Source organism: Caenorhabditis briggsae (assembly GCF_000004555.2).
Source record: "Caenorhabditis briggsae complete genome, chrX, whole genome shotgun sequence".
NCBI lineage: Eukaryota > Metazoa > Nematoda > Chromadorea > Rhabditida > Rhabditidae > Caenorhabditis > Caenorhabditis briggsae.
Window position 1 is genome coordinate 3,418,173 of NC_013491.2, and position 27,554 is coordinate 3,445,726.

Sequence of the window (27,554 nt, forward strand, 5' to 3'; positions counted from 1 at the left end):
AATGAGGGAATACATCTAATCTATCAATTTGCTGCACAGAATATTCAAAAGTAGTTGATTATGTTCATCAAGTGATTCTCGTTTCGATTGCATCTTTTCTCGAACCGCTTTCAACTCGACAGTCCATTTCTTCGATGTTGCTGCTGTTTCGACAATCTGAAATTCAAAAGTGTTTTATCATTTTTATACTAAACACATGAAGTTGCGTCGCTTTCACTTTTTATCTCTCTGTCAATTAACACGATTTTCGAAAAGCATGAAAATTCATTATTAATTGACGTGGACCTGACCATAAGTTGATTCGCGCGGAAGGCGCACCATCCAGCTGTTTGAAGCGCCAGAGGAGCGGTAAATTGACTGGTTTCTTCTCAATTTGATAATAAGAATACCTGATTCATCAAACTCATTCCATGTCTAGCTTGGATATTGTTACCATTGACCATAAATGCCTCAATGTAGCTGGCAATTGTGTTTTCTACTCCATTGATACAAATTGAGAAAAACGGAAGAGTTCTTGTGATTGCAGGGCAGCAGGACCGACGTTTCAACAAGTCAAATCCGCTGAAAAATGAATTGGTAACACTTTCCAGATGTGGTTTACACGCTTACAGTTTCTGTAGAGCTTTGTAGATTCTAGTCATCGACATCTCATCATTTGCGACTTTAGCTCTTGTGGCAGCAACCATTAGAATCCGATAGACTGCACGACAATAGTATGGATGGTCCAGTGGGAATGGAATTGGCTCTGGTGATTCGATTCCAGCTGAATAAACAAAACGTTCACATCTTCAATTTTGCAAAAATCGACTGACCCAATAAAAAGTTGATGACATTCCCATTGAATTCATTTGATCTACACAACAACTGCTCGATTCCCTCTGCGATAAGCTCAATGATAAATCGATCTTTTCTCACACGCATTGCGGCTAGCAACAACTTCAGGAGTGTCTTTTTGTCTTGTTTCAAGCGTATGGGAACTTCCAGAAGCTTGACGACTAGAGCAAGAACGAATTGCGTTTCATCGGTTTGGACTTTGCTAAAAATTCAAAATATACTTGTTTTGATAAAAACTCGATACCTTGTCCCATTAGCCAGTTTTTTCAGATATCGCTCCAAGCATGTCGACAACAAATCGATTGATGGCATGAATGATTCATAAGAATCCGATTGCACCAGGTACAGTAACCCAGCAAGGGTGTGAATCCTGACAACCTTTTTTGTATGTCCCAATCCTGCTATCACAAGTTTCATTGTAATGGCTTCAAGCTCTCCTGGTTTCAATTCAAGTCCATTCATGTCTGCTCCAAGAACTGATATAGATTTCAAAAACATTATATAAACATAAGAAGCAAGGAGTGGGTTCAGGTCGTACTCTGAAAAAATAAACTTTAGTTTTTGCTGTTCAATTGATTCTCACCGCGTCTATATATGATTGAAGTTGTTCTGAGTACCGCCTTATGTAGATCTGGGTCATCGAAAAAGTCAGATAGATGTAAAATCGACTGGAGAATTGTGTAGAGAAGGTTCTCGCCAAGCTCATCAATCCCTTGACTGTACCAATACTCAAATATGTTCATCAATTGCTTCACATTGGATATCGTGTCAATGTTTGTAGCGGATGTCAAGAAGTAGTTGCTGGCACTGTGGTCGATTCTCTGGAATTTGGAGTTTAGATTTTCAAAAGAAGGAATACAGGAGATTTTTCTGAACTTTTATGAAGTTACGGCATGCATTTTGACGTGACGGTGTGAAGTGATAAGTGTTCACACATTGCTTATCTATCGTACCGCTTACTTATATGGCATCGGTCGACAACGCAACTTGCGCCAATGTATCTCAGTCGGTAGCGGCGCGGCACCTCTATCGGCAAGCCCACAATTTCAATCTATGAAGGGGCGCATATATAAACGGCATTTGAAGAATGCTTGTCGACAGGCCAATTCCGGGCAGCCGGCTGATAACTCGCTTCCATATTTAAGTTGTAAGCAAAACAACATACCAAATGATAGAGCTAGGAGAGCGACGATTTCGCCGGGCCCGGACCAGAATACCGTTCTTGAAGTCGGCTCATTCTTATTAGAGGTTGTTGAGCTTGCATAGCTCTGTCATTTGGTATGTTGTTTTGTTGATAATTTTAATTTTGAAGCGTGCCGGCCCGAGATGGGTTCGTTGGCAAGTATAATTCTCTTTACATGCTTCTCCTATTTTTTTTTTTGAATAACAAGACCTTATACCCAAGAGATAACAAGGTCATTCATATATCCGCTTAGGAAATTATTTTTTTATGTCCCTCTACTTTTAACTGAAAAAAGCTCACATGATAGTTTGCATGTTGTTTGAATTCGATGGGCATCATCCCACACAGCTGCCATAGTGAGAAGAGCGGCGTTTGGCAGATTCCGTAGCGTTCAGTTTTCCCATCGCACTGAAATTTCTGAGAGTGAAAGGTCTGTCAATGCGTCTTTGATCGGGACAAGTATTCTTAGAACTATTCTAATGGTTTCCATCACCCAAGCAACGACACTCCGCTATCTCGCTCTGTGCGCGCAAACATTTTGAATAGTTTTAAGGGTTAGTCGCTTTGGCTGGTGTTCTAGACGATTTTTGAAGGATTTAGGTGTATTTTGACTCACGTTTGTTTGAATTCCAAGATTTCAGGCTTCATTTTCCGAATTTCGACACTGTTTAATCAAAATCAATGTTGTTGGGATATTCTTTACACGCTTCTCCCATTTTTTTTGAATAACAAGACCTTATACCCAGGAGATAACAAGGTCATTCAAATATCCGCTTTTTTTCTCCTTTCAATCGAACGAAAATCTCACCTTTCTCCACTTCAACTGATCATGTCTCTCTAGCGGTGTCGTGAACGCCGTACGTGGTTCACACTTCCAGGCACTCTTCAAATTACACAAATGCGCAAACTCGGAGCTCTTAAGGAACAACTCGGATGTATACGGCGACTTGAGCACGAATCCAGAATACGGATCTCCTCCAATTGGATACTTCATCGAGTTTAAAATCGTAGCAATGTACATTTGCAATGCATTACAGCTCCGTTCTTCTCTTTCCATTGCGTCTTTGGTGTCATGGTCCAGCTTTTCGGGTCCTATCACCGTGTGAGCAATGACTGCTTGCATAGTGGTGAAGAGCACTTCGAACTGGGCATTCGTAACGAATCCAACCTTCCGGAGGCGGTTTCTCATGTCATCTAGCACAATAACATCGCACACATGCCCTGTTGGTGGGAGGCAGGTGATAGATGGTTTTCTCAGAATCTCTACAACAGGAATCCAGTTGAAACATTTCATCGCAACTATTGGGATATTGAAAATCGAGTTCAGTATGGGGTGGCGGAAGCAAGCTGAAAAGAAGGAAATCACATAAAGTCAGCAACGATTAAAAGAAAATACCTGCAAGAGCCTTCGGCAGCTTTTTTGGATTTCTCAAGTTTACTTCTTGGCTGATCGCAAATATGGATTGTGTCAGTTTCTTGATCTCTCTTACTCGCCGGTCATCCATCTCGCCTTTCACGTGAAAATCCACTCTATACTGGCTATAAGACGCCAATAGCGCGTTGTTCACAGGGATTCCAGATACGTTTTCTGCCAGCTTCATCAACATTTTAGCAGTTCCTAGCTCATCTTCCGCTATCAGTTGTGCCATTCTTGGGTGGTAGATCAAATTACGAACTCCTCGAAGGACATATCCCTTGTCAAGGCATCCTGGGGTAGCTTGGTCAAGGATAAACTTAACTTGAGTCATGTTCAAGCAGCTGAGATCTAATCCGGCGTTCTGGAAAATGATTTTAAACAATCATAGGTATTTGAAGCCGCTCACCTCAGTGTTAGCTAGAAATTTTAGATAGACGTCACTATTGAATCGCTCAGCAAGAGATTCTGCCAAGTCTTGAAGGCGATACGTGAGATCCAGCCGGTGCTCAGGGTCATCTGAATATCGGATGTTTTTAAATTACAAAAAAACCATGTTCTCTTACCATCCAATCTTTGGAACTCCGACACTAACAATGCCCACATCCAGTCATCGTATGGCCACTCCTTCTCGACAATATCAATGAAATCTAGCACAGATGCTTCTCCAAGACAGATTATGGAATGACATAAGTCTTGATAAGATCCACAGAAATGCTGATCCCTCAACCTTTCAACAACCAAGTCATTGATACCGCCTTCTAGCTTTGGATCGTACAAATCTTCTTCGGTTATCTCCTCTATGAGCTCTCGGTCGGCATAATCCAGTAAGTACTCGGCTGCTTGGGACCCTTTTCCATTTTCTAGGACATATTTGAGATACCTGGAAGTAGTTTTAGATTTTTTTACTTGACAAATTCAACAGAAACAAGACCCACCTTCTCCAGTCCCGATCTTTTTCTCTCGAGAAATAGAGTGCAGCGATGAATATACATCTGCCTTGAATATTTGAAGTATTTCCGTTTACGAGCCACTGATCCATTTTTTCGAACAGGTTCACTTCATCACTCAACAAGTAGTCCGACAAGATGGTGACCGGGAAAGCGATGGCGGGAAATGGTACGTTTCGGTCATTTCCATGGTTTTGCTCGAGCCACTTAGAGAGCGTAGTCCAAAATAGTTCTTTGTTTTTGATGGTGGAGCTGAAAAAAAGGTAAAAGTTATAAGTGAATGATTTTGGCAGCCATGTCAGTTTAATTAGTATTTCATCACCTTTTACTATAGTTACGGCATAAAGTCAATCTAAACATGTGATTGGTCTGTAACAGAACCCAATTTTCCCAGGCTCTTTTGTTATTCCAGCCGTGGGCAACCGGATCAAAAGTTGCTCGTTGTAAAATCATCACTTTCGATGAAAATCGCATACAGACGTGTAAAATTTAGCAAGATGTGAGAAATTATAGTTGATTCGACGATTTCGAAAGACTTTAAACTGAGTTTAACGCACAAGAGCGCTTCAGGTTCTGGTCTCTCACTGAAGAGAGGTTCCTAGTTGGGACCCTCGGTCCCATGATGGGTTCACAGCTCTCAAAGAGGTTCCTCTGTGTTTCACCATGAAAGCGGTCGCAACAGGAAAACCGTGACCCCATTTTTCAGATTATGATCCCATCACATTTGCCGCGATCCCATTTTTGAATTACGATGTTTTTTTGTTAATCAGATTCCACTAATTTTGAAGAATATTGATTTTTGCAATAGTTTCTCTTTTGTGTCGATATGATTTCATCTCATTTGAATGACAAAGCAAAACCTCATTTGAAGAGAGGAGCCGTCAACCAATGATGGGACTTTATCTAAGGTACAGGTCGGAAAGATGGGAGTACAGTCGGGATGTGCACTCCTTTGAGCAACTAATGAGGTTTTTTCCTATTTTCTGATTGTTTTTATGATTTTCTCAAATAAATCTTACCCATTCTTCTCCAACAACAACGACAGCGTGTACAACGTCTCTGTTGGCGCGAAGCTCATACATCGATTCCAGGTTGTCTGCGGTGTCTTCAGCAACTCGTCTACATCTCTCCCTTCGAACCTTCCATTGTGCACCGCAAAACTGACTGCTTTCATAGCTGAAATCTTCAATCAATCAGAAAGAGTTTCATTAAATCTGACTAACCGCAATGTACGCTAGCTTCTGACAGTTTTCCGATAGCTTTCATTAACATTGTCGCCGCGGTGATTGGCTTTTGATACCTCTCCTCGACTTGGAATCTTGTCGCAGTTGCCAGGAAGTGCATCAGCTGGAAGAAATTTTTTTTGAATTTCACTTTCGCCCCACTTTGCTCTTTTTACCGTCTCAAATAATTGAGGATCTATACACTCTTCTGGTCTGGCAAACGTCGACACTGCAAGTTTCATCAAGCAATCTGTTGGATCGGCATCCGACAATTTCAGTTTATGATTCATCAGGCAAATCATGATTTGTAGAACTTGCTCCTTCTCAGGGTTTCCTCGGAATCGAAAGCATTTCAAACTCTGAGTGATCAGTGGCTCAAGCTGCTCCATAATTTCCTCTGTCATGGCTCCCATTCTCACATTCTCCACGTCCATGTCTTCTCCCCAATGATTAAAATATTTGTCGCCTTTGCATTTGATAGCTTCCACTAGATACTCATCCTTTTCCGAAAACGTCTTCGTGTTCGATGATTCAAAATAGAACACCTTTCCTCTGGTGAGCGACTCGATTAGTTTCGGGTTCAGAAGACTTCGCAGAAGAGCATGAAGAAGCTTCAAGGCGGATATTGATGAGAGTGTGAAAAGAGTCTGAAGTAAAGGTGATGTAGAAAAGTCGGGATTTTTCAGAGTGGGGTCTTGAATACCTTGATGTATGCAATAATCTCCAGAACGTTGTCAGTAGAAGTTTTGAAGTCTCTCTCCATGGCTGCCATCATCATATTCACTGTAGGCGTCAGCAACTGCTCCAACTTCTCGTCCGCTGCACTTTGAACGGTTTTCTGAAAAATAAGATTATCATTACAAGCTTCTGTGGCTCCAGAATGATACTTTTCGCAGCTGAGTCGTTTCGTAGCTAGGACGTTTTGCAGACACTATTGTTTCAAGTAACAGAATTTCGGGTTAAAATTGTATTTTTCATGATGTTTCGTTGCCATTTCTCAGTTATTTATCATGTTTAACATTGGTTATGAACTCCAGGCCGTCTATTTTTCCCTTTACATTCGTCAACGACTGTTTTGAATGAAAAATAACAAATGAAACAGCAAGCAAAAACTATAAAAAGACATTTGCAACCTTAAATTTTTTGACTTTTTTGAAAAACAATAGCGACTGGGAGACGCCTTAGCTGCGAAACGTGCAGTTGCAAAACATCCCGGAGCCGCTTAGAAAACAACACTTACATAGTACGCATCTAACAACGCTCGAAATTCCGCTCTATTTCCCAACACATTGTCCATTTCAATTCTAGAATGCTGCAGGAACGGAAACTCCTTCGTCTCTGCAGCTCCTCTCACAATAAACACGTTCCGATAAACCCAATTCAAAATTGACATTCCTACGTGGAACCCGTGATAGCAGTCTTCAGGAGAAGGGTCATCGGCTAGTGAAATTGCCATCAGCTGGAGGATTGGTGGAAGAACATCGGAATTCCATTGCATTCTACTCCATTGCGTTTCATTGGCACTCATGTATTCTGCACTGACTATGTTTTCCCGTAGAATCGCTTTCATTTTGATGATGGTTGGCTGTAAAAACCGATGGAATATATATTTTCAAGCTCATAAGCTTACCATGGACGCTTCAGCTAAAAGGCAACCTCTCCAATCGTCATAGTTATTTGGTTGTAAATCATGCCCTCGTTCTGTGGGCCTTTTCACTGTTAGCAAATTCATACGAAGTGGTAGAGATGGTGGATACTGGTCATCAATAGGCACATCTTTTCCGAATGGAGTCAAAAAAGATGGGACAGCGCTGACGAATCTTGGCAAGTTCCAGCATTCATTGATACCTGAAATTAATCCTGTCGTTCACTGAAATGAAAAATAAAACTCACAAATTTTCAGAAAATCCTGAAATCGAATGATCATATCCTTGTACTTCTTATCCTTGATGCCACGTGTCATCATCCAATCTCTTATCACTCCCATAAAACTGCACGCGCTAGTAATTTCCGGGATTCCCAAGTCGTAATGAGCAGTGTGAAGAGACCGGAAAGCCATAATTTCCAGAAATTCTAGTAGTTCTGTTCCGTGCAAATGGTCCATGTGGTCTATAGTGACGGATTCCAGAAGGTATCGGTATTTCTTGACAGATTTGAAGACAGCAAGACAGTCGAGGCCTGAAAATTGATATTTTTTCTTTTTTTGAAATTTTGAAGCCGAATTTTGTCACTATTCATAAGACAGAGAAGCCAAAATCCAATATTTTAGGATTTTTCACTTATATCAGCCTTATTGCCGAACTTTGAAAGCTTCAAAAGATGTCTGGTGCGCCTTCGGCGCGATTTATTTTATCTTTCTTGGTTCGTAACTATATTCCTGATGTTTCGTGGTTTTTTACTACCACTCATACCTCCAAAGTCAACACCACGTTTCAGCTCCAAAAACATCAATTTGATGGCTTGCTGCGATAATTGGTCATCACTTGATGTTGAGTACTCGATTATGTCTATTAGATGCTGCGATTTATCTCCTAAAACTTTTTCTACTTATAATACCTTTCACTACGATTACTTACCTATTTTCACTATGAATTTATTCAACGGCTCTTGTGCACATATGACATTCAGAACTCGGATCGCCAAAATCTTCATCGAGTCTTTTGACTGCCGATCGGTCTTCAGTAGTCTTCCATGGCCAGTCAAAAGGTAATGTTTGCCGAGGAATGCAGCAGCGTAGTGATTTACTGATGACGATTCGTCTGTGATTTTAGCAAATGCCTCGAGGAAAAGATCCACTTTTGGTGGTGGCAGCGTTTCTTGGAGCTCTTCGTAAAGATCCGCGTTCATCAGTGGATCCACGAATTCGGACGGATCCGGAGCCTGAAAAATGAATTCTTGAGTTGCAATTCGGCTGTGGGATGATGGCTTCTAGTCGGAAGTTTAGGGACTTTGACAGATTTTGGCCATTTTATGGTTGGAACTTGCTCAGAAACTGTTTATCGGGGCTGTATACCGGGCCATGACGACATTTCGGTTGTAAGTTGAAAGTCGGTATACTAATAAATAAGATGAATCTTTGTTATTATGGCTTTGGTTGAGGTCTTGGCCGAAATCTGACCAACCTCCCAGGAGTGGCGGAGGCCGCCATAGAAGCAGCAGTTATAGATTACTTACTTCTTCCGACTCCGACGTTGTCGAACCATGAAGCCTTCTCAAGAACCTTCCAGGTACGAATCCAGCCAGTTGTGAACAATCGGCTTTGAGTAGCTCTTCTAGCGCTGCGAAGGCATCATAAGCAACTTCATTCGACGAGTCTCGTATCATCAAAAGCAGCATTTCGGTTGACTGAAAAATTGTCTTGCTTTTTTTCAAGTTACAGATAGATTCACTGACTCCTTGAAGGGTTTCCTGAGAAATCCCTTTTGCGTATTGTCCGAAACACCGTTTGATCAAACTGATAGCTCCAACAGGTACTGGCTTATTGCTCACAAACTGGTCGATGACTTTTTCGAGATGAAAGTGGAAGGTCTGAAATATTCATTTCATCACAGAATCATTGCGCTAGTAGGGAAAAACGACTAGGCGCGGCATAATGGCCTGATTTTAGCCGTTTTGTCAAGTTTTCAGCGCCATTCGCCGGATCGGGCCGCTATTTGCTATTCGCCGGACGACCACTTGGTCGTCCGGCGAAAACTTTAACGTCGGCATCATGGACTAAGAGCCATGGAGATGCCGACGTTAAAGTTTTTTCACAAACAATTTTTCGATCGCAAGATTCAAACAGATCGGGAACACGTACTAATTTAAATGTTTCTCCTGACGCATCCATCACAGCTCCTAACAAGGCCGCCATTGTTCTCGAAGCGTGACCTCTGGAGTTCCAAAGCTTTTGAAGAGTCTTCTCGGCGATTTCCTGGAAAAATTCTCCGTTTTTTACCAAAATTCTATTTGAATCTTACTTTTAGGTCCACCATTTGCCAAATCACCGCTGATATTAGTTTATCACACGACTTCTCCAGTGCCTGGTGACATATGGTTTGATCTATGTCCAAACTTCGAAGGATTAAGGTTTTGACGACTTCTTGGTGAAAAGTGCGGCCCGATTTTTCAGGAGTTCGTTGTCTTGGCAAAATATCCAGGTAGTAAGAAAGATATTTGATGACTTTTGTCACTTGTCGAGCTCCAGTTAGCCTCTCGATGCTCATGGCCAGCAACTTCAGCGATGTTTCAGGGTATCCATAGCATTCGTAAGCCTGAAGACTGGTAATTTAATTTTAGGAGCGAAACGTTGAGATGTACCTTCAAAATATGTTCGAAATACGCTTCGGCAGCTAATCGGATGTCTGCATTTGATTTTTCCAAACTCAAAAACGTTATGTTCATCAATCGGTGCACATATCGGTGGTACTGCAAGAAAATCGATAATTCCTCTCTTTCTAAAGCGTCTTCGTCGTATATTTCTGCTAATTCAAACACTTACAGTATCATTTCGATCCGTTAACACTGTCAAATTCAGATTTTTGTCGATTATCCGATGTGCCGATTTGATGAGGTGTAATTCCCGGTCTGACGATAGATTCGTGCCAAGTTCATCTGTGATTTGTGCCAAAACCGTGGACGTCATATCTGATAACAAAAAATTTTGTGATTTTTGTTTCAAATTAACAAGAAAACGAGAAAAATTGTGGAAAAATGAATAAATTCGCGTGGCCGAAGTCGCTCCATTGAGAAGAGAAACCTAGGCCAGGCCGAGGGGGGGAGTAATAATATGAGGAAAAGAGGGGCAATGTTTAGCAAGTGGTTGCGCACAAGAAACTACGCAAAGGAAGGTCAATAGGCGAGAGAGTGGGAAAATGGGAGAGACTTAGAGAAAATGAGAAGAAGAGGAGAAATTAGGGGTGCGCAATGGGATAGATGGAGAAGAAGACATGGAATGAAGCGGTCGAGAAGATGCAAATTTAGAGATGGAGGATATGAGATTAGCGGGTCGATTCCAATCAGAAGAGGTACAAAATGATGATATCTTATCAATACGGACTTCCGTAAATAAGCTCGGGATTTTTTAGAGGATGGGTACATGTAATATTAACCTGGAAATATGATAATAACTACAGTAACCCCTTATAAATTTCTCAAATGTTGCAGAAGACGCTCAAAAACAATTATAAAAGTTCACAGGGCATTAGAAACAGTGGGGCTAAAAACAACTCGATAATTGTTTTGCAAACAATCAGAAGACAAACTTTACACAGCCAAAAAATCATACGTTTTGATGTTGCACAGTTTTTTTTTGTGTTTTTCTCGCAGGAAAATTAGGCTTTTGCAGTTCTGAACGATTGGAAGGCGTCCTAGGTGCTGTTTTAAGATTTTGAGTCATGAAAGGGACCGTTTTCGGTGTTTGAAGCTTGTAACGGACCGTCTTAATGCCTTTCGAGTTGATAAAAGAGCATCTTAAAAATTTCAGGCATTGAAAAATGGACTATTAGCAGAAAGAAAACTGCATTTTTATACTTCGAAACTGTGAAACTTGAAAAATGTACATTTCCTTAATTCCTGTTGGTTTCAAATGTGTTGAAAAGGCGGATATTTGATTACAGGCCCGATTTTTGTGAAATATGTTCTTGAACGCCTTGGGGTACTATATTTCCAGCACAAATCAGCATGTTAAAACTTCAAAAGTTCCTAAATCTGTTTCAGATGACGGTCGATCAACGAGCCCGAGATTGCTGCTTAATGTACTTATTAAGATAAGGATTAAAATAAGTGAGCGACTGAGAATTGAAGAGCAAATTGATTATAGGGCATCAATTTTTGAATGTCTACCGTATTCCCTCTTATATATTTAAGAGAAATCCCAATTCTTCATACAAAGTCTCCCCTAATTGTCCCTGTTAAACCTATTTTTAAATAATTTCTGAAAAAAATCTCCCCCACACTTCCCCCAGTCTTGCTTTAAATGATGCGTGTAAGAATGATAATTGAATCCCGTTGTCCCCCATTCTAGTGCCTTTTTTTCTAAAAAGTGACCGGTTTCCGTATTTTTTTTTTGTAACAGCCATCTGCTCATTGAGATTTGAAATTGAGATGAAATCCCTTCTTTTCCCCAGGTTTCTAGTTCTTTTCTGAGTTTTGTGTATTTTTTCTGGTACGGTATAGCTGCGCCATCATATTTCTTTAAAGCTAATTTTCAGGGATTTCAGAGTAGAAATTTATTGAAAAATTGAAAGTTTTTGGTTAAAGACGAGCTAATTTCGAAAGCGGAGTTTGTGAGATTAAGCTTAGACTGCTAAGAAATTCTGAAGCTGTGAGATAAAGAAAGTAGGCGGAGCTTGCTGCTTAATGTACTTATTAGGATAATGATTGAAATAAGTGAGCGACTGAGAATTGAAGAGCAAATTGATTATAGGGCATCAATTTTTGAATGTCTACCGTATTCCCTCTTATATATTTAAACCGGTAACAGTTACCGGTAGATCCACGAGCTTTCACGATAGACCCACAAAGATTACGGTAGATCCTGATTAAAGTAATCCCAATTACCTCGATATCAAGAACATTGAAATGACAATAATCTGATTACAGTTCCAATAATTTTAAGAACTACAATTTCGGAGGCCGCTGAGCTCACGATTTTTGTAAAAGTATGGAAAATTTTCAAAATTTCCTGACTTCTTTAAAGATCACGGCAGATCCACGAGCGTTTACGGTAGATCCACGAGCTCTCACTGTAGACCCACAAAGATTACGGTAGATCCATTCAGCATTAGCTCTTGAAAATCTATAAAATCCTCCTCAACTTTCTGAAAATATTTTCAGATCCATTTCTCCTGTCGCTTTTGATCGTCCAGGCAACGATTTACCTGTACCTAACCTTTATCTTTCAAAATCCCAAGAATTTGATTCCCTCAGTTCCCTCTAAAATTTCGGTCCCCCAATTTTTCCTCCCTAAATTTTTCCTCAAATTTTTTCTCTGTTTTTCTCGAAAGCCTATCCCATTATGACTCATTTTTTGTTTTATTGTTCTCAAATCATTCGAACTGTTTGATGATTGATCATTCAAAATTTCGGGGTCTTCGGAACATTCTTTTTTTAGGCCATACCCCCATATAACACACTCGTCAACTAATTCTCCCTGAATCTCATGATCTCTAGCTCCCTAGCAGGCGGGAGTTCTATGTCCATCCTTTCAAAATTTTTGTCACAGCATCTGCACCCTCTCCATCTCTAGCCCCCACCGGGTGTCAGTCTCACCATTCATATGTGTTCTTGAGTTCTATGTGTGTTTTATTTTTTTGGGGTGCTGTGTTTTTTTTAATCGTATTTTGCGCTCATTTCTCAGCTTTTTTCTTGTTTCTTGCTGCTTTAAGTCCTCATAATACCGTGATTTACAGAATGCGGTTGAAAATCTTCATCACTCTCTTCCTGCTCGTCGTCGGCTCGGTGAAGGTGGATGCTGGGAGCGAGCGTTTCCAGCCGGACTGGTACAAGAAGCTCATCGCCTCACTTTTTATTAAGCAACGAGAAGCAAAAGCTATTCCACAAGTACCGCGGTACTGCTTCAGATGCACTTCTGGAACGTTTGTGAGTTTTCTGGTTTTTTTTAGATTAGCAAAAAATGTGGGACAATTACCCTTACTGGGGAAGGTTGTAAACGGGGGTGGAACTTCGGTATGAGACTTATATCATTCGAAAGCTGAGAATGAGACCTTTTCAAATACGTATTTTGTTTTCGCTGAAGAGCTACCATTTTCGAGAAAATCAGGTTCAAAATCTGAGAAATGGCAAAAGCAAAGGGGGGACCCCATGGTGATTTTTTTTGCGAAATTTTTTTTTCGAAAAAAACTTGAAAACTTTAGGGGATCATTCTTCTTTATTGAAAACTTATAAGCTGCTTATGTCATATGCTTTGAGAAACTTTTTTTGAATCATTTTTCAAACTACATTCTGATTTTTGAGAGGAATAAAATTGATGATTGGTGAAAGATTTTGAAAGTTTTTTTGATTGTAATTACAATTTCAAATGTTCCTCTATGATCTGGAAAAGCTTTCTAGATTTTCCAGAAAAAAACTTTTTGAAGAAAAATATCCCTGGGGTACCCCCTTGGCATTTTCAAACTATTTTTCGAAAAATATTCAAATGTGCTAAAATGAATTTTAAACGAACAGAAACGATAAAATGGGACAATTACCCTAAAACATGTATTAGAAGGGCTGACCCTTCTATGTTTTAGGGTTTCTAGGAAGACACTTTGATTCAATGGGCCCTTCTAATATATGTTTTACGGTGAAATGTGTTCTGTCACTAAAAACTGCTTTTTCACTAAAAATATTCGGAAGAAATTCCTGGAAATATAGAAAGACCCCTTTAGATGAGGAGCCCCTCATAGAGAGGCCCTCCAAAAAGAGCGTGGAAAGATAGGAGGGCCAGCCCTTTTATCTCAGGTCTCACTGTAGCTTTAATTCTTGAAAATGAGAATATCTCACGAGAAGTCGTGTCCCGTACCGTTATGCTGCATGATCCTCACGAAAGACTAGTACATATATCCAGTCAGAATCCAAAATTTGAATTTAACCCATAAAATTTTAGGATGATCACCGCGTTCTGATGACTGGACCAATTCAATACAAACTGACGACGTGGCGCGAGGACTGGGTTGAGACTGATTGCCTTCAAGCAAAAGGTACTTTTCAGTATTGTGAAGGGAGATGCGTCTTCGTTACCGTATCCAGACATCTTCAAGACCAACAAACTTACCAAGCTGAAGGTACGGCGAAAGATAAGAGTATATTCTTTTCACGAAAGAGCTTCAGGTGTTCTCTCGGATTGTGCTGATGATTTATTCCGCTGGGGAACCGATCTGCCATTCTTCATGGGAGATAAGACGAGTGACAACGAAACTCTGAAGACGTACACTGATAGATACGAAATCACCTTCGATTTCACGCTCTACACTACAAACTACACGGAAATCTACAAGCGCCACGTGGGACAGGTCCTGCGAAGACACGTCTACGAAACCTACAAAACATCTACCGTAGTCATTTATATCGTGGTTCTCGTGGTCATTCCATTCTTGATTGGCTTCATGCTTTGTTGGTATTGCTTACTCTCGGTGAGTTTTTTAAGAGTTTGGATAGTGAAATAAACTGTATACGTTTTACAGATTGACGATAGACTTCGACGTCTAAATCGCAGAAGAGAATATATTGGTCGTATTCTGAGCTATGTCCCAGAAACTGATGTAATTGTGGAACTTGCGAACCACAATGCTGGAGGATTGACTACCGACATGATGCTTACTCGTATCGACGAAGTAGACACCCAGGATTCTCACGAGCACGACACTCAGGAGTCTCACGAGTACGTGAATTTCACCCGGAAGACGGAGCCTGATGTCTTCGAGGAGAAGACAGCAGATGAAGCTGTCGACGTTGAAGAAATCGAGTCAAAGGCTGGTGAGGAGCTCGTTGCTAACGATGTCGTCCAAGAGTTGGTCCAGAAAGTCTCTGAATCCGAGAGCGATGTGGATGAAACCTTTTTGCTTGATGAAGAAACTGCCAATGCCTACTTTGCTGGGGACGTTGATTCCGACGCGGAGCATTACCATCGAGAGAAACTCTACACAACCGAAGAAATCGACATCGATGACCATGAAACTAAGCAAGCTATGAAATCTTCGAGGAGCCATCAGATGTCAAGACTATCAATGATGCGGTCCAGGAGGTTGTCTACAAGATCCAAGAAGAAGAGGAGAAGCTCAATGGATAAGCTTGAGAATCGCATCGCTCTTCAATTCTTATTACTTTTCCCGAGAAATCCCAATTCTTCATACAAAGTCTCCCCTAATTGTCCCTGTTAAACCTATTTTTAAATAATTTCTGAAAAAAATCTCCCCCACACTTCCCCCAGTCTTGCTTTAAATGATGCGTGTAAGAATGATAATTGAATCCCGTTGTCCCCCATTCTAGTGCCTTTTTTTCTAAAAAGTGACCGGTTTCCGTATTTTTTTTTTGTAACAGCCATCTGCTCATTGAGATTTGAAATTGAGATGAAATCCCTTCTTTTCCCCAGGTTTCTAGTTCTTTTCTGAGTTTTGTGTATTTTTTCTGGTACGGTATAGCTGCGCCATCATATTTCTTTAAAGCTAATTTTCAGGGATTTCAGAGTAGAAATTTATTGAAAAATTGAAAGTTTTTGGTTAAAGACGAGCTAATTTCGAAAGCGGAGTTTGTGAGATTAAGCTTAGACTGCTAAGAAATTCTGAAGCTGTGAGATAAAGAAAGTAGGCGGAGCTTGCTGCTTAATGTACTTATTAGGATAATGATTGAAATAAGTGAGCGACTGAGAATTGAAGAGCAAATTGATTATAGGGCATCAATTTTTGAATGTCTACCGTATTCCCTCTTATATACTCCAGCCGGTAACTGTAATCTCAATTTCGCTCGATTCCTGTGAGAAATATCAGAAAGTTTTCTACTGATTATATGCATCATAATATCACATTATTGTATCAGTTGGAAAAATGTTGATATCTTTCACAAGAATCGAGATAATTGAGCTTAAAGTTGACAGTTTCAATAAGCTTCTGTTAGAGAAAATAGGGTAACAAGGAAATTAAATTGGTTGGCTTCATAGGGTTGTATATGAGCTAATTTAGCTTGTAGTGGTGACACAATTTCAAGAAGCTGACCCGTTGGAAACATTTTTGGGCTTCTTTGTTTTCAGCCGTACTACCGTATTCGATCTTTCCAAATATTAAAACTTATAACTAAAAACCCGATTTATCGGATATTCACGATTACACTTGAATTACGTGATTCCAAAAGTAAGAATTGTGATACCATAACAATTGTTTTTTATTAATATGGGCTCCGTCTGATTCAACATAATTTCAACCAGAGATCAATTCCATTCGGTTTCCTTTTCTCATATAAATTTTCATAAAACCATACAAAATCCCAAGGTGATAAAACAATGGCGCATCAATCTCGAATTATAAATGCAACGTTCTCTCCTCTTTCTCCCTGCTCCCTTGTTTTTTTATGGGGAAGTTTATCTCCTTTTTTGTTTCGGGGGGAGGGGCTGAAAGAAATCAATTTGATTTGCATATTGATACCATCACTCTGGAGCCTATAAAACTGAAGGCACTTTCCATTTTTGGTTATTTTTCCTACTTCTTCCCCCTACTTTCACCCTATTCTATTGGAAGATGAATGGCAAAAAATACCTGGTACTGTATTTCATCCTAATGCTGATTGTCATTTTGGTTGGCGGAACTCTGCTTTTCTGTATCTACTATCCTCGCGTTTCGGAAGTCAGTCGTTTCAAGGCTATTGACTGGCTTGATGAGAAATTAACCGGAGAATCGGCACCATTCGAAAACAGTACCGTAATCGATGATTTTCATATTCTAGCGGTATACGCCGCTATGCATTTTAAAGATCGTCTGAGCCATCCGCTGTTACTGAAATTGCTGATTCTGCTCTGTGTCATTCTTTGGACCGTTGGAAACATTATATTTGTCTATTTCATGTGTATCTGCAAAGTGAGTTCTTTGAAGGTGGTTCCCAATAGAATACTTTTTTTAGGAAAAACGCCCTAAGCGACCATACGATACTCCTCTATATAGAAGCACAGAATATGATGACCCTTGGACTTCCTACCCAGTGGTTCCTACCCTTGGATTAGATTATGAAATCCCAGAAGCGGCCCCTAGAAACAGAAATACAGAAGTCTCAATTGCTTTCGATGAATCGAAGTCTGGAATCCCGGCAAACCACGAATTCACCTATCTCAAGATGAATCACTGGGCGAAGGCAAAGGACACAGTGATTCCAATCGAAGAAGAGGAAGAACAGGACTATCAATCAATCCATTCCCATCAAACGGTGACTGTTGGTCCAAGCACATCGATTGCAGATCACCAGGATCCACAAAATTACGGAAGAGTTGTTTTCTTTTTTTAGAGCAACTGTGGTAGTAACTAAATATCCTCCAATAGGAGCCCACCCAAACTGTAAACTTTAAGCAAAATTATCTCAAGTCTTGCGCAAGGTATCAAACATTTGTCAACTGATAAAATACTGATGAAATTGAGATAAATGATTCATCAGTTGATAAAATTTTGATACCTTGCACCAGAATCGAGATAATTGGGTTCAAAGTTAAAGGGTTGGGTGGAATTCTATTAGAAGAAATACGGTATATATTGGAGGAACGGTTTTTTTTCTGATTCTACTTTTATCGTTTGAATAATAAAGTTTAATGACTAATGTTTTTGATTATTCATTATACCAGTTCACGGGTACAGTAACTCTTCAGATATCTGATTCGATTTATATTTTCTGTTATTACCCACCCTTCGATTTTTCAGATTATGAAAAGATCCGTACTTCTGCTTCTGGCCATCATTATATTTCTTATATCTTGCTCATTTGGAGGATGGCTAGTCTATGAAGACACCTTCGATCCAATCAGTAACTCTAATTATGTTTTTGATTATCAATGGATTGATAAGCACAGATTAGCGATTCAATACTCTAGTGATGAAGAAAGAGCAAAATACACCACTTTCCAAATCTACAAACTTGTCTTGTATTTTCGAAAAACAGTGCTCTTCAAATATTTTCTCGCGGCGTCTATGCTCTTTTTTCTCACGATTTCTGTCTGTATGATGGGATGTTTTATTTTTCGCCAGGTAGAAGATATAGCTTGGGGTTTCCTGAAAAACTACTCACTTTTATAGTACCACGTCTACAAGTATAGGAAATATGAAAAACGTTTACAACGGATCCCAAAGTTGTGCAAGCACTGCAGACCAAACCGACTCATCCGGAATCCTGGACGGCCCACCAACTTCTATTGCCGCTGCCAACAAATCACTCATTTATGAATAAAGCTATCGGATTTTTTGAATTGAGTCATGAAGTTTGAACATATCTCCATAGATTTAGATGGAATTCGATGAAACTTTTTGAAATGTCTCGAAAAATTTCCAAACTCACTTTATCATTCTAAGATCCAAAAATGTATTTTTCTAATCAGCCTGATTGTCTATAAAGTTATCAATGGGTTTTATTCCAATCTGTCTACTCTCTGTCTCGCTCATTTCTCTCTCAGTTTCGACGGTTCTCGAAGCATGAGTCACTAGGTTCGGTCTACTTCCCACTGACTCATCATGCCATCACTCTGGATTCTTACAGTATTCGACTTATTTCTAGGCGGTTTCTCTAGATTGCTAACTGTTAATGATATCACTCTGTTTTCGTAATGCTGCATGATGATCGATCACTTGCCTGGCTTTAGCACAGCCTACGATAAAGCCCATAATGGGAATTTCGAAGATGAAAAAACAATTAAGGATGAAAAGTTGGATGGATTTAATTGAAAAGGGATTGTAAAAGAACATGAACCATAACAGGTGATGATGAATTCGAGAAAAATGAAAAATAATTTTGAATACGATGTTCTAAAATGAGGGTATCAATTGGGTCATCACATTAATTTTGTGGGGGGGGGGGTCATTACATACAATCATAAAAATAGGGTTAAATTATTAACATCAAATATGGCTCCCAGAAATCTCCGTCAGTTCTTCCATCTTCTGCTGATTTCTCTGTAAAACTGATTTTGCAATGAATTTTTAACTTCAAGACTACCTGCTCCAGATTTTCATGATTATCAGCATTGTCTGGTTCGTCATCCCACTCAAAATACGCGTGCTCCGCAATCGGATTCAAGCTGATTGGCCTCTCCTAAAACATTTCTCATTAAAAGAATATTGATAATCGGACACAGAGCTGTGCAGAAATTGTCTTTCCATTTCCTCATCCACTTTCACAACTTCAATTTTTTGAGTTTTTTGTGTTTTCTTCTGAGATGTCTCCTTAGTTTCCTTTACAGATTCCTTCTGCAGCCTCCGCCATTCATACTCCAACTTCGGTTCAGCATTGTCGGGGATGCATCCAATAATTTCTTCCGGTTTTCCGAGACTCGCGAACTCCATGGTGATGAGCTTTTTTTCCGAATACTTCTTGACTGTGACCTTCTCTTCCTTCACAGTGTAGATCACTTTGAGCTCTTCACTTCCATCCATGTCGTTGTACAGTCTGCTATCCACATTTCCAAAGCTTCCCATCTTCTCTAAAGCACGTCTTCGTTGTTGGTGACGTCTTTTCCTTGCCAGATGCGCAGACAGCTTCATGAACTGAAAATCAATCGATTTTTTTAGGTTTAAAAAAAATCAACCTACCAAATTCGTGAGGTACCAGCCTAGAACAGTGACTATGGCAGAAAAGATAGCCATGAAGAAAAGAATCAAGAGTGCTTTGTTGATTTCACTCATGTCTCCTTCATCCCGACGATAACCAACTTTTCCAGACAAATTGTTAGCGATCCAATCTGCTTTCTCGGACGATGTTCGATTGTAAAGATAGGTGATGGTCCAGCCGTCTCGGGTTCCCACGTATTCAACGGTTTCTTCGAAATGAAGAGCAAGAAAGTTTAACTGGGCGCAGTCCATGAGCACACCTGAAAATATATCGTTTTGACATTATTTTTATATATTACTTTTCTGAAAGTTCCCCCCCCCCCCCCCATGTCTATGTTCTATGTTCTAAAACAACCAAAAAGGCAAAACTTACTGTCCAACGTGTCCTCCTTCTGAATCATGATGGTTGCACAACTCGTTTGACAGCTCCGGAAACGGATCACACCATTGACACAATCCGTTTGCTTCCACTCGTCTTCTTTCCATTCCATAGCCTGCGGAATTTGAACGACGTCATCAAGTATCTTTTTAGGAGCTGTAATTTACAGAAACAGATTCAAAGAATAAATTCGGATGAAACTCACAAAATTTCCTCCTGCACACTGAGCACATACGCGTGGTGCATCCTTGAACATTTCCTTTTCGAACTGAGCATCCAAAGCTCCTTTTGTAGGTCCATTCCAAATCGATAAGACCAGTTCACTGAGAGTTCTGAACTTTGCACTCTCGACGATGAGCCAGCCAGTGAGTCCGATAGCGAGAAGAATCCAAATGAGAAGAGCAATGAGCCGTTTTTTCAGCATGCTGAAAAAAAGTTGGGATTAGAGAACTGGAACACAGAAAGATCAGTATGAAGCAAATCCATGGATTTCAAAAATAGGATAACTCTTTAAAATAGAAGGTTTCATTTTATGATATCCGTGAGGGAGTGGAAAAATGAAGTATATAAATTGGAAAAGAAATTGAGCCTGAAGCGAATCAATAATCACGCAGAACAGAAAACAGTAATAACAACATCGTTTTAGATGGGGCTGCGCAGAAATGAGAAAAATACAGTTAGAATCCAGAGAGATTTAGATAATAAGACAGTGGAGAGAGCCTAGTGACTCATGATTCGTGAACAATCGAAAATGAGAGGGAGAAAGGAGCGAGAGGCAGCACATAGGGAGTGAAATAAGAATATATTGAGCTGGTATTGGTAATCAGGACAAGAACTTCAAAGAGTAAACATTATGAAGGGATAATGAACTCATCCATGGGAAAGTTTTTTACTCATAGGACCAGAGTTTTATTCGAGGTACTGTAATAGTCATAAAGAACCTAACCATCCATGAAATATTCAAATTTTTTAGCTAGTCCTGTCACGATCCTAGAACTAAAATTTAATGAGGATCAATAATCATGCAAAAAACAGTGATGACAAGAAAGACTTGAAATTTAAAAAGGCCAGAATTGAAAGTGATACTATAAGAATCCAGAGAGACTAGATGATGAGATGATAGAAATTACGGGGGGGGGGGGGGGGATGAGGGACTTCTGACTCATGCTTCGTGAATGGGACTGCCGAAAAATTAAAAATACAATAAAAATCCAGAGAGGTTCAATGATGAGACTGTAGAAGGATAGAGGAGGGGGGGGGGGGCTAGTGACTCATGCTTCGTGTATCATCGAAAATGAGAGATAGAGAAAAAAAATGAGCGAGACTGCAGACAGGACGGATCGATAGGCGCTGATATTGATAATAACTCTAATTAGGATAAAAATTTAGAAGAAAATAGTGAGGGATATCAGAAAAGAGGGGATGAAAGTACTGATCTCGGATAATTACTTCGATAACTAATCTACTGTAAAACCTGTCTAGCTTTTTTATTGTTCCAGGTACATCGGAAGGCCCCTTCTATTAAAGGAGCCTTTCAATTAGATGGACTAGAGGGGTCCTTCCAGTACAGGTTTTACGTTAGTTAGGAAAGCCGAAATCTGAGGCATTTTTGAAAGTTCAGTCAAGACCATTAGATGTTTATAGTTTGGTCAATTTAGTCTGCCGTGGTGGCACAGCTCCAAGACACATTCTCATTCTTAAATTCAGAAAGATCAGCTCCTATTATTCCAATTCCACCTTCTATTTGCAGTCTCTCGCTGTTTTCCCTCTCATTTTCGATGGTTCACGAAGCATGAGTCAGTAGGCTCCCCCCTACTTTCCACCGTCCCATCATCTAAATATCTCTGAATTCTTACAGTATTTCTCTCATTTTGGGGCGGCCCCTCCAGATTGCTAACTGTTACTGATATCACTCTGTTTTCGAAAAGCCGGATGATGATTGATCCCGTGCCTGGCTGGACCGGCTCCGCCTACTTTGGACTGTCTCGCTGACTGATTCTCCTCAATCTCTCTATATTTTGTCTGATTGGGAGGCGGACCCGATATGTGTCAGAATCAGACCAACAACATATGTTCGGAGTTCTCTGCGCCTCTCACTTTCTAAGAGCGCCGTCCCTAAGCCGCAGATATTCATTTTTTTTTCAGTTGGCGCCACGGAACGGATGATTTTTTTTCTCGCATTTTCCAGAATTTCCCGCCTAGTATCTGATACAATTTTTAGCTTTTCCAGTGTCCCACCTAACCTTGATTCCGAATAACTTTAATAGCTCTCTTTATAGGCTATTCTCCCTAATTACCGAAAAAAAACCTGTCATAGCTTTCCACCTTTAAATGAGACTGCAACCCTCTAATAGAATGGCACCATCAGAAAAAGTAGTTTATCAAATCTATATAATGTATCTCTAGCCCACCCAAACTGACATCTTTGAGCTCATTGATCTCGATTCATTTAAGAAATACCAGAAATCAGACAGCTGTTAAATTCTTCTCATAATATCACCAATACTTCATTACTTGACAAAGTTTTGATGACTTTCACAGAAATCGAGATGATTGAGCTCAAAGTTGACGGTACTACATCTTTCCCGATCATTGTTTTTCGGTTTTTTTTTCAAATCTTTCTATAGAACTCTTTGAAATAAAAGACCACCACCTAACTACCCAATCGATAGCCTAAGCCCTTTTTAGAAAAATTTCTTACTTTTTATTTGAAAAAGTCTTTCTCTATTAAAACTTTCATTTTCAGGATGAGGCGTAAACTAGAATTATTCCTCCTTCTTGCATTTGTTAGTACCGGATACGTGACATATTGGATGACCATGGAGAGTCAGAAGTTCGACACTCTCTACGATTTCGGAGAATATCTATGCGGCAGAGGCTACAACGAAACCGAGAAAGGCTGGAAGGTTGTGTCGACTTGGGTAGCTCACAACTTGGATGAGTTCCTGATCTGGAGCGGTTACAAAAAACGAGACGTGATCAAGGAAGTAGAAGAAGGAGTGGATTTGGACGCGGTCAGAACAACAGTTCTCCCTCCCATAACTCTTCCAACTCCAACGACGACTACTACGAATGCGCCAGGCATGCGGACATGTGCTCAGTGTACGGGCGGAAACTACGTGAGTGCTTTTATTGATTTTCAATAGTATCAAAAAGGGGCTCCATTCTGAAACTCTGGTCCTCAGCAAAAATTTTGGACCCTAAAAAGTCGGTCCTTAGAAAAATTGGTCCTTAGAAAAAGTTAGGTCCATAAAAATATTTTTTAATAAAAAACATCCCTAAAAAGTTTTATACCTTCGAAAACAATTAGGTCCCTGAAACCATTTTAGTCTTTTCAAAAAAAAAAAAAGATCCTGACAAAAATTTTGATCCTTCGAATAAACTTCGGGCACTTAAAAATATTGATCCCTATTCTTAAAATAATTTTTGGTCCCTAAAAATATTAAGCCTTGCACTTTTGATCTTCAGGAAAAGTTTTGGTCTTTAGAATAATTTTGGTCCCTAACATATTGGTCCTCAGAAATAATTTTAGTCCATAGAAAATTTTTTGGTTCTACAATAGGTTTTGGTCCCTAAAAATGTTTTATTTTTGGAAAATTTTTTTGGTCCTTAGAAAAATATTCGATCCTCAGAAAACAGTCTAATCCTTGAACTACTTTTGGTCCTTACATTGAGAAAAAAAAATTTATCCTGAAAAAAAAAACTTGGTCCCTGAAAAAATGTTGGTCTTTGAAAGAAGTTTCAGTCATAAGAATACATTATTGTCCCTAATAACTTCGGTCCTTAGGAAAAGTGCTGGTCCTCAGAAGAAGTATTGGTAATTAAAAAATTTTCTAAATACCTTTGAATTTTTTAAACAATTGAATTATTTTCTCATTTCAGCACCTGAGAAGATGGCTCATGCAAAACGCAGAACACGGCCAGAGCATGGGATGGGTCGAAGAATGGGCCTTGACTGATTGTGTGATCGGAACGATTCGGTACAATCCATGTGCTACAACCTGTATGAAAGTCACGATTCAGAAACCAGAAAATGGAGAAAAGCTGGATAGTGAGTTCAATCGTCTTACATCTATATCCCAGTTCCCAGTTTTCAGGTATTATGATGGATTGCGCGGATGATATGTTTTATAGCACGCCAGATATTCCAGACACAAGACCATGGTATAAAAGCCAAATTGGACCGATGGTTTTTGAGGAGAACGCTCGCTATGTGTCTGAGCGGATTGGTCATACCATCATCTATGAGTTCAACACCACCTCGTCGGATAACGCATCAACGATTGCCGATAATTTGAAGGAACAGTTTGCCTATGTCAAACAAGAAAAGAAATTGGGAGATAACAACAAAGGATTGTTCATCGTTGTTACCATGCTGACCATTTTCTTGCTGTTTGCCTCCTGCTGTTATTGCATCTATTGTCGCGTAAGTTGAAACAAATTATTTACTCATAAATAATTTTTTTAAATTTTAAGTGTAAGAAATGGCGTATGAAAAGGGAATGGAAGAAGAATCGAAGAAATCCCAAGTATATGTTCAACGAGAATACGGAGGAGATGGTTGATCTTGCTGTTTACATGGAACAAGGACTATTTGATGTGCCAAAGCCAAGGGACAAAATTTGGAAAAAGGAAAAATACAGAAAAACTGTGACGTTCCGCGCTGATCTTGAGGAGATTGTTGAAGATATTGAAGATGGTTTTGAGGATGATTCTGAACCTGCGGAGAGGTGTGTTCCCGAGATGCTCTTCCATAATTCTCCTCGTGTACACTTTGATGACGACTGGGAGGATGAATTTGATGAAGACTGCGAGGAAGAACTTGATGAGGACGACAAGGAAGAATTTGATGAGGACGAAGAAGAATCAAACTCGATTCTTGAAGATGTCGTGGAGCGGTCGACGGAGAATTTGCACGTTCAAGAATAACTAATTCATAATCCCTGAAACGTGTTTTTTCGATCCCTCAAATTTACAGAATTCCCAAAAAAAACTAAAAATGTTATTTTTTTAATTTCTCAATACCTACTTCATCCCTACCCCCTTCTGATGTTTCCTTGCTTCTCTGTCTTGAAAATCTACTGTATTCCTCAATTTTTAATCATCAATTTTTTTTTGAAATTTCCATTTTCAGTCCCCTTCAACAAAGTTACCCACTTCTTTCCAAACAACTTCTTTATCACAGTTAACTTTACTGAAATCACGAAATTATCTGAATTCTCCATATTCATAAAGTGTCTTTTAAAACTTAACAATTTTTGAATTTCAATTATTTATTGGTTGAGAAATCCCATTCAATTATCTGTCACTCTTCTAGAGTTTTGAAGACTCTGTTTTTTGTAGCTAATCCTCATTTACTTTTTCAGGATGGGATACAAACTGGCTCTTATGATGTTCATTGTCGCTTCTATGGGAGTCGGGTTGTGGATCATTGCCGGGAACCAGGAATCCGATCCATCAGAATCGATTCGAGAAACGCTCCGACAACAATGGATGATGGCAGTGGCTACCTCAAATACAGTACCATCGGCACCGCATTCATAATTCTCTGGTATTGCATCATTTCAATCGTGAGTTGATTTAAAATGTTCTTCTTCCAAACGATCGATTATTTTTTTAGCGCCTGAAATTGGCTGATGAAAGAAGAATCTCGCCGGATAGCAGCTTTTTCGAAGAGGAAGAAGAGGAACAGAGTACGGGCAGAATCGAAACGGTAGAATCCGAATGTGTGGAGGTCATGGATACCAAGGCTGAAGAGGACTCGGAGGACCAGTCGAAGAACGAAACTTTGGAGACGAATCATTTTGAAATGGTTGTTTTCACAAAGGACAATGATGGGGAGCAGAAGGAGTATAGTGGAGACCAATTGGAGACTGCTCATATAATTATCTGAAAGATCCATTCTCAGTCACTTTTAACCAAGTTAACCACTCCTTTCCAAATAAAACTGTATTCTGAACACTAACAATTTTTCGAATCGAAATTTTATTGGTTGTGACCTCCTGTTCAAATATCTGAAACTCCTGTTCTCGGGAAGACTCTGATCTAATCCACATTTTTTCAGGATGATTTACAAGTTTGCTCTCATCCTATGGATCGTCACGACTCTTGCCGTCTCAGCCTGCGTTTCCACAAAGTGCAAGAAGACCGGAACTCTCACAGAATGCCTTACGAGAATAAAGTTCGACCTAATTACCATAGGCTTCTTTTTCTTCGTTCTCTCGATGTTGATCTGTTTCTTGCTAACCGTGAGTTGATCAAAATTGTTTTTCCTCTGAACAATCAATTATTTTTTAGTGCATACTGGTTGCTAGACAATGGAGATCGCGCAGAATCAGAGCTCAAACAATGATCGAAGACGCTCGGAATTTTAATAGCGACTTCTTCTCCGATTTAAATGGAATGGGACGGCATGACGTCTACCTAGTCAACGAAGAAGAGGACTTCAATCAGCTAGAAAGAGGAGTGGCCGACCGAGTGAACCATGGAGGTCCAAAGCAGGTAGCTTTTAAATTTAAAGAAGACTGAGCACAGATAATTGATTCGAAAATTTTAGGATATGGCTGATAAACAAGAAATGGCCACGAAAAAGAAGGACCCAGTCCACCGAAGACGCCCCTATGTGCTGATTTCCAAGGAAAAAGTAAAGGAATTGGTGGAGCTGGCGGCGATAGTGAAAATTGTGTACCCAGAGAGTGTTCTCCTCACCATCAATGATTATGATATTGTAAATATCTCACAATCGTATGCCATCGAAAACATGAGAATTTACGGGCCTTCGAACGATAGAACAATTCGGAAATTGAGAAAACTCGTGAAAGCGATAAGGAAGGCTGGACTTGATGAGGTTCGATTTTTTTTTTGAATATCGAAGTATCTCTTAGTTCAAATACAGTACCTTTAAATTAGATATACAAGAATGTAATCATTCTGAAAACTTTGGCGGGTGTTAAACAGACCTAGATTAAGAAATTTGTATTCAGAGAATGTTTTAAAAATTCTTGGTTTTTCGGGTTTTACAAATTCCGGGAAGACAACGTAAAAAAAACAGATGTCGTTCAAGGATCGGCGAGTAGTTGAAAAACTAGGAATTTTCAGAAAAATTCTGTGAATGCAAAGTTTTCAGTCTAGATCTGTTTTACACTCTCTATAACATTCAATGTAACGGAAAACTTAAAGGAGGCGAGACAGCAAAAATTTCGAGGGACAGTTCGGGGGACGAAATCGTGCCGCGCTTATGTAGACCATCGGTCGTCAGGCGCCTTCGCGCCCCCGTAGCTCAGCCGGTAGCGGCGCTGTAC

General features: G+C 39.8%; 9 protein-coding genes across 9 annotated transcripts; 7 read left to right on the top strand and 2 right to left on the bottom strand.

The window, feature by feature from the left end:
* Nucleotides 1-15: 15 nt before the first annotated feature.
* On the bottom strand, nucleotides 16-10,228 carry CBG01923 (the record flags this gene model as incomplete). The annotated part of the gene is made up of 26 exons (XM_045238984.1): nucleotides 16-156; nucleotides 390-561; nucleotides 610-763; nucleotides 813-1,036; nucleotides 1,079-1,373; nucleotides 1,418-1,655; nucleotides 2,318-2,425; nucleotides 2,826-3,364; nucleotides 3,414-3,795; nucleotides 3,841-3,950; nucleotides 3,998-4,314; nucleotides 4,370-4,633; nucleotides 5,401-5,557; nucleotides 5,605-5,728; nucleotides 5,781-6,251; nucleotides 6,308-6,442; nucleotides 6,836-7,189; nucleotides 7,235-7,452; nucleotides 7,498-7,782; nucleotides 8,016-8,135; nucleotides 8,181-8,484; nucleotides 8,779-9,132; nucleotides 9,404-9,517; nucleotides 9,564-9,857; nucleotides 9,904-10,011; nucleotides 10,085-10,228. The coding sequence occupies 26 exons, from the start codon at nucleotides 10,226-10,228 to the stop codon at nucleotides 16-18; spliced, it is 6,126 nt and encodes a 2,041-aa protein (XP_045091979.1).
* Nucleotides 10,229-11,219: 991 nt separating this feature from the next.
* On the top strand, nucleotides 11,220-11,450 carry CBG27478 (the record flags this gene model as incomplete). Its single annotated transcript, XM_045238985.1, has 1 exon — nucleotides 11,220-11,450. The coding sequence occupies one exon, from the start codon at nucleotides 11,220-11,222 to the stop codon at nucleotides 11,448-11,450; it is 231 nt and encodes a 76-aa protein (XP_045098046.1).
* A 1,546-nt stretch (nucleotides 11,451-12,996) lies between these two features.
* On the top strand, nucleotides 12,997-15,464 carry CBG01925 (the record flags this gene model as incomplete). The annotated part of the gene is made up of 4 exons (XM_002643686.1): nucleotides 12,997-13,185; nucleotides 14,192-14,369; nucleotides 14,416-14,717; nucleotides 14,769-15,464. The coding sequence occupies 4 exons, from the start codon at nucleotides 12,997-12,999 to the stop codon at nucleotides 15,462-15,464; spliced, it is 1,365 nt and encodes a 454-aa protein (XP_002643732.1).
* Nucleotides 15,465-16,853: 1,389 nt separating this feature from the next.
* On the top strand, nucleotides 16,854-17,571 carry CBG01926 (the record flags this gene model as incomplete). The annotated part of the gene is made up of 2 exons (XM_002643687.2): nucleotides 16,854-17,150; nucleotides 17,194-17,571. The coding sequence occupies 2 exons, from the start codon at nucleotides 16,854-16,856 to the stop codon at nucleotides 17,569-17,571; spliced, it is 675 nt and encodes a 224-aa protein (XP_002643733.2).
* Nucleotides 17,572-19,166: 1,595 nt separating this feature from the next.
* CBG01927 lies at nucleotides 19,167-20,677 on the bottom strand (the record flags this gene model as incomplete). Its single annotated transcript, XM_045238986.1, has 6 exons — nucleotides 19,167-19,220; nucleotides 19,264-19,359; nucleotides 19,401-19,811; nucleotides 19,857-20,134; nucleotides 20,248-20,398; nucleotides 20,459-20,677. The coding sequence occupies 6 exons, from the start codon at nucleotides 20,675-20,677 to the stop codon at nucleotides 19,167-19,169; spliced, it is 1,209 nt and encodes a 402-aa protein (XP_045091980.1).
* Nucleotides 20,678-23,000: 2,323 nt separating this feature from the next.
* On the top strand, nucleotides 23,001-25,182 carry CBG01928 (the record flags this gene model as incomplete). The annotated part of the gene is made up of 4 exons (XM_002643689.1): nucleotides 23,001-23,372; nucleotides 24,136-24,304; nucleotides 24,351-24,679; nucleotides 24,730-25,182. 4 exons carry the CDS (start codon nucleotides 23,001-23,003, stop codon nucleotides 25,180-25,182), a joined length of 1,323 nt encoding a protein of 440 aa, XP_002643735.1.
* Nucleotides 25,183-25,620: 438 nt separating this feature from the next.
* CBG01929 lies at nucleotides 25,621-25,797 on the top strand (the record flags this gene model as incomplete). Its single annotated transcript, XM_002643690.1, has 1 exon — nucleotides 25,621-25,797. One exon carries the CDS (start codon nucleotides 25,621-25,623, stop codon nucleotides 25,795-25,797), a length of 177 nt encoding a protein of 58 aa, XP_002643736.1.
* An 85-nt stretch (nucleotides 25,798-25,882) lies between these two features.
* CBG01930 lies at nucleotides 25,883-26,146 on the top strand (the record flags this gene model as incomplete). The annotated part of the gene is made up of 1 exon (XM_002643691.1): nucleotides 25,883-26,146. A coding segment is annotated over one exon (264 nt), but the record flags the coding sequence as incomplete, so codon positions are not given.
* A 172-nt stretch (nucleotides 26,147-26,318) lies between these two features.
* CBG01931 lies at nucleotides 26,319-27,118 on the top strand (the record flags this gene model as incomplete). The annotated part of the gene is made up of 3 exons (XM_002643692.1): nucleotides 26,319-26,501; nucleotides 26,551-26,754; nucleotides 26,810-27,118. 3 exons carry the CDS (start codon nucleotides 26,319-26,321, stop codon nucleotides 27,116-27,118), a joined length of 696 nt encoding a protein of 231 aa, XP_002643738.1.
* Between the last annotated feature and the right edge of the window lie 436 nt (nucleotides 27,119-27,554).